The 5,590-nt window shown below is 36.8% G+C and overlaps 1 protein-coding gene across 4 annotated transcripts in view; it reads left to right on the top strand.

Annotated features, from left to right (window-relative positions):
- The first annotated feature begins 4,266 nt into the window (after positions 1–4,266).
- Positions 4,267–5,590, top strand: part of LOC110030580 (F-box/WD-40 repeat-containing protein At3g52030) — a 58,804-nt gene continuing 57,480 nt past the window's right edge. Inside the window, exons 1-2 of one of the 4 annotated variants that reach the window (XM_020733371.1) lie at positions 4,267–4,646; positions 4,832–5,053. In XM_020733371.1, coding sequence (XP_020589030.1) covers positions 4,872–5,053 — 182 coding nt within the window. In that variant the 5' untranslated portion in view covers positions 4,267–4,646; positions 4,832–4,871. Of the gene's footprint in view, positions 4,662–4,738; positions 5,054–5,590 lie in introns of all 4 variants that reach the window. The other 3 variants (XM_020733363.1, XM_020733356.1, XM_020733379.1) reach the window with 3 other exon arrangements.

Here is a 5,590-nt window from a genome sequence, read left to right as displayed (position 1 = left end):
AAGGGATATTCTCTATGCCCAATCACTATTGGCAGTGAAATCTTCCAACTCATCTACCCACTGACAATGTCACCATTTTATGTGAATTCCGTTAGCACTTGTAAAACTGTCTCCCGTAGCTATATGACTAATGTGAAGTGAGTAGAGAAAATTGAAATCCATAGTAGTAGTGCAATCCTCGGGAGATACCCGAAATTTTCAAGCTAATCTTTCCTCAATGCTTAAGAAAATATCCCATTAGACATAGCACAAGTAAAAATTGATAACATAAGTAATTAATTAAAGTTTTATGCAGTTGTTAGGTCTCAAAGAACTTAATATACAAACCAATAAATCTATCACTACAAGAAGACAACAATCCTTACAAAAAAGGGTTTCTTAGTTGCCTTCAACTCAAGTAATATCAAGTTCGTGTGTGTCACACATATATACTACCAAAAAAGGCCATCTATAAGAACCTAAAAAACCGTAATACATAAAAAAGAGATGAACTTAGTTGACTTCAATAGGATTTCACATGTGACACTGACCAATAGCGACATACATGCCATCTAGAAGAATCCATGAGGTCAAACATCTTAATATAAACATCCAAAACCCATCAAAAGAAAAAAAAAAGGAAAGCAAAAGAAAAAAAATACAAACTTGTTTAAAAAACCAAAACAATAAATATCAAATGTATAAGAAACTGAAATAAACATGAACTGCATAAAATATTGATACAATAAATAGTGAATATCTTCAACAACCATTACAATAAGCTGAAATAAAAATTAACATTCCTTCAAATCACCCTCCAATTATCATATTCATAATTTGCTCCCTCAACTCCGTCATCTCATTTGCACCTTCCTTAATTGAGTATAGGTCTCAGGAACATCATTTCCGGCATGTGACAAAGACTGTCTAAGATGGTACTCACATGCCTCGACACGTACGTGTGCATAATATTCTTCTGCCTTACGAAAGTTGATGTCATTGTGGGAAGGATGCCGCCGAATATAATAGTGGAGAGTCATTGTGACAATCATAATCTACACATGTTTAAGAAACATGTAAGATGACATATCACAAATTATAACTCATTTCTTCTTCCAAACACCAAAAGTCCTCACAATTACAACACATAAGAAAAAATGACTTTTATTGAATGTTTTTTTCCTGCACTGTGTAACATTGTCGGCTCACTCAAAGTCAGATATGTGGTATCTCGTATCAGGATAGAGCTTGAGATACCCTCCCTGTAACAAATACTCAACATTGATCAAATAATATTTACCTGATGTGAATTTAATGATTTGTGTTGAAGGAAAAAATGATTTAGGAGAGTGATTTAGTCTCAAGAAAACTTGTGAGTGGATTTGAGAAGCCATATTTGTTATTCGGTGCTGCAGATTTAAAAATTCAACTATCAAGTGCACTGTCATCCCAACCAACCACGATAAAAGTGAAAAACAAGTTGAAGTCGCATACCACATTGACGTTCTATGTCGGAGACCCACAACGATCAATGAACACGTGCATCAACATGTGTTCCATCGATTGCTCCAATATAATTTTAAAAAGATAATGAAGGGTTATGTAATTACAATATTGATATGAAAATTGCATGTAGTAAATAGGAGAAATTGTCTTAAAGTATAACATATACCGCGCATCGTGTGAAATATATATGGGGATTCTTTCGAACGCATGATTTATTGGCTTTATGACTTGTGAAGAAAAACTGACAATCACATTCAACCTTATTAAGAAGCATCTGCAAATCGTTTCAGAAGTGTTGAAATTGCTTCATAGCTCATCAGATCGATTCATTATACAATAATATGTAGAGGGTTATTGTAAACACATCTCGTGAAGCCATTCTGGATGAGTCATGAAGTCCTGATTTATGTGTTGTTCCGCCAATAGATCAGTGAATATCGTTTGTGTCTTGCAAATCATATTGTTAACTTCATTTGGTGGCCCAGTCGCAACTCTTCAACCCATTTGCCACCAACATATGAGGATGTCATGCAAGGGGATCGCTTTATGTACGAGTTAGAATAAATCATACATCAAACATACTACAGCTGCGACTCTCCTTATGTGTTTTTCTCAAGTTGCATTCATGTATTTCAGTATCGAAGTGATTAACAAATAACCATCAATGAAATAGCTACAATCATAAAAGTTATGAATAAAACCAACATGCACAAATAACATTACATAAGTAAATATAAAGCATAAAGAGGTATGAAACATAATGAGGTTTGAAAAACTCTTAAGTAAAGTGGTAGGTCCAAAGCAACATGAAATAGAATAAAAATATCTAAAGTAAATAAACAAAAAACAAATGTGAAATGTCCCATAAGAATCTAATAAAGAAAGTGTCTCTCGAACGTCACTGGTTCTATGAAAATAACTTTGATAAGTCATCTTACGGTCAATAGTCATTGTCATGAAATGCTCTCTCTGGGTCAGATCTTAATGCAACTTCATAGAGAACAAATAAAATGACATGCCCTCATAAATTTTTGGAGTTGCCTCCAAAATTTGCATAACCTATTGGACAGAAGTTGCCACCAAACACCGCCTTACTGGGGGCATATGCATTGTTGTCCATTGCCACGACATCTCCGAACATATGTTCCAACTTCTCATTTAGCTCAAGATCGATTCCACTATATTTAAATTCTTTCGCAGTAGAAACCACCTATCAATTCATATAACATATTGTTAGATTTGAAAACAATTTAAACATTGACAAAACATCGGACATTTTAAAAATGCTCATCACCGGTCTCTCTCCCACCACTCCTCGGAGGCATCAATCGTTCACTTTAGCCCATCCCACCCTAAGTCTGTTGATTCTCACTTCATTTCCTTCCATACTTTCCAATCCTTTTTTAGCTAATCTCACTTGTTTTCTTAACTGCATTCTATCATACTCTCTGCTTGTGCTTTTCTTGAATTTTCTGATAATATTTTACCAACATTCCTTGTTGAAATAGTTTGTTGGCCTAATTCCCAACTCGAACTCCTTAAGACAATGGTCGCAAAATATTATCTTTGTATCCTTATCCCACCTAACACATGAACCAGACTCTTGGGTCTTAACCGCTGTAATACTAGAATGAAAAAAAAAACAATTAACATAAACTCTGGGAGCTACAAAAAAAAAGAATGCCACAAATCATCAGTAATGCCTTTGCACACACAAACACATCTATCATCACCAACACCCACACACAAACATGTCCACCATCACTAACAACCATACACCTTCCACCACCACCTCACCCTCAAACACACACATCTACCAACACATACACATCCACACACCACATATCCTCACATCACACATCCACACACCATTTACCACAAACTTGCCCATGTCATACAAACATGAAAACACACTACACATCCACACATCATACCACCACCACCACCTCCGCACACCACATACTTGCACACATCACACCTCAACACACCCACACACCAACAACACTAAACACCTCAACCAAGATTCAGGCACACCTCATATGTGTTTCAAATGTCAATTGTAAACGCCACAACCATCGAGAGTATCACAATCGAAGTTTAAAGCATTTGTATGATGAAAATCGAGCATCATAAACTATAAAGCCACATAATTGAGCAAACTTAAACATAGATGTAACATAAAGTATAAAACATCAAAATGAGCATCATGGATGCAACATGAAACATCGAATCGAACATCATAAATGCAACATAAAGTGACAAAATCATCAACCAAACATATCACAACTGAACATATCACAATCGAGCTTTATGTATGCAACATAAAGAATCAAAATCGTCCATGATATGCTCGGTTGATATGTATCACAATCGAACATATCAAAATCATAAACTAAATCCACAAGGATGCAACATGAAGCATCAAAATCATCAACCGAGCATATTAAACAAAAAAATCCCCAAACCAAGAAAAGAGAGAAATCAGGGGAGAGGATACCAACAACCAAACTGATAAGCATTGCACCTTAGCATTTGCAGAATCATAATGCCACCAAATAGATAAGACAAAGATAACAAGAATAGAGGAGAGAGCTAGAAGAGGGACTATCGCATAGAGCGCATAATGTGCATAACCACTTTAACGAGCCAAAAAAAAAAAAAAAAAGCCAAAAAAAAAAAAAAAAAAAAAAAAAAAAAGAGAAATGATAAAGAAAGAGAGAATAAAAAATAATCACTAACGCAAAAAAGGGAATCATCACACAGAGATCATTGAACAGATAAACCACCATAATAATCAACGTCGAGAGAGCCGCAGAGAATCGAGCCGCGGAAGAAACACGGAAGGGCAGCCCCGCAAAATAAAGTAGAATGAAGGACCGAACCCTCAGCTGGATTGAATTTATGAAAATGCCCCGCCACCGCAGTCTCCAGTAGCCCAAACCACCGGAAAACCTCCGCGTGAAAAGGCCCTTAGTGGGATAAACTATGCCACTGCTATCTTTCGCGGCTGTTGAAACGTGCCTTCTGTTTCTGCCTTGGCCAGAAACCCTGTCTTCTACCTTCTGGTCCTTTCTCGGCGCTGTGTTCTAAATACTTGTCTTTCACCCACTTCACGAACCCTCGAGGAAATAAAGCAAGGAAGTCGTGAAGGGTGCTTGCAGGTAAGCCGTCTACGGGTATTCCCTTCCCTTCCCTCTCCTTCGCTCGTTTTATCCCGCCAAATCTCCTAAATTCGCCTAGCTTCCGGATTTAGTGAATCCGAGATTTAGGACAAAACGGAGGAGAAATGGGACTTAAGGTTCTGTAAGATTTATGTTAAATCCGGCCAAATCCTGCAACCAGATAGTCCCTTAGGAAAGCAGAAGGGCGAGCACAGCAGCTGAAGGATGGAATCCAGCAGCCGCAGCGTTACCCGTTCTGCTGCGTCACATGGCGGCGGCAAGCGGGGCCCTGTTTCCTCTGCTCCTTCTTCCTCAATCCACTCCCTCAGCGCTGATCTCCTTGGCTTCTGCTTCTCTCGTCTCGATCCTTCAGAGCTTGTCCGGTGCGCCGTAGTCTGCAAGCTATGGTAACTTTCCATGCTTGGGTATTTCATTCATTGGTTTCCATTTTTTTTTTTATTCCCATCAAATGAGCTGAGATAATATGTTGAATGCAAAATCTATTATTAGGAAAGTCAATACATTGAAGGCTGCAAGTAAAAGGGTATCTTCACTATGAAATTTCCATAATGGTTGATTCTATAACCTCTTGTAACTTCACAATCATTAAAAAGTCATTACATGCATATCATATTTCTTAAATTATAATCAAAACCTACCCTCTTCAACAAACATGCGACGTATTATGTTTTCAACAAATTTTAATAAAAGATCGCTATATAAACTGTAGCGAAAAATTAGATATAGATTATCACCATTTTGGAAATATAGAACAATCGTACTTTGTTTTTTGGTTTGCATGGATTCCAACGAAGATTATTTGTTGGGACCATATATAAAATTTCACACCCAAACCGATTATGATTCTGCTTAAAAATATGATTCATGCTGTAAATCTATCTTATCTTCTCATTAAACATATATATATATATATATATATATAT

The sequence above is a fragment of the Phalaenopsis equestris genome, unplaced genomic scaffold (genome assembly GCF_001263595.1).
Source record: "Phalaenopsis equestris unplaced genomic scaffold, ASM126359v1 Scaffold000002, whole genome shotgun sequence".
In the NCBI taxonomy this organism is placed as follows: Eukaryota; Viridiplantae; Streptophyta; class Magnoliopsida; order Asparagales; family Orchidaceae; genus Phalaenopsis; species Phalaenopsis equestris.
The sequence above is the reverse complement of the archived record's forward strand: the minus strand, read 5'-3'. Positions and strand labels throughout refer to the sequence as shown.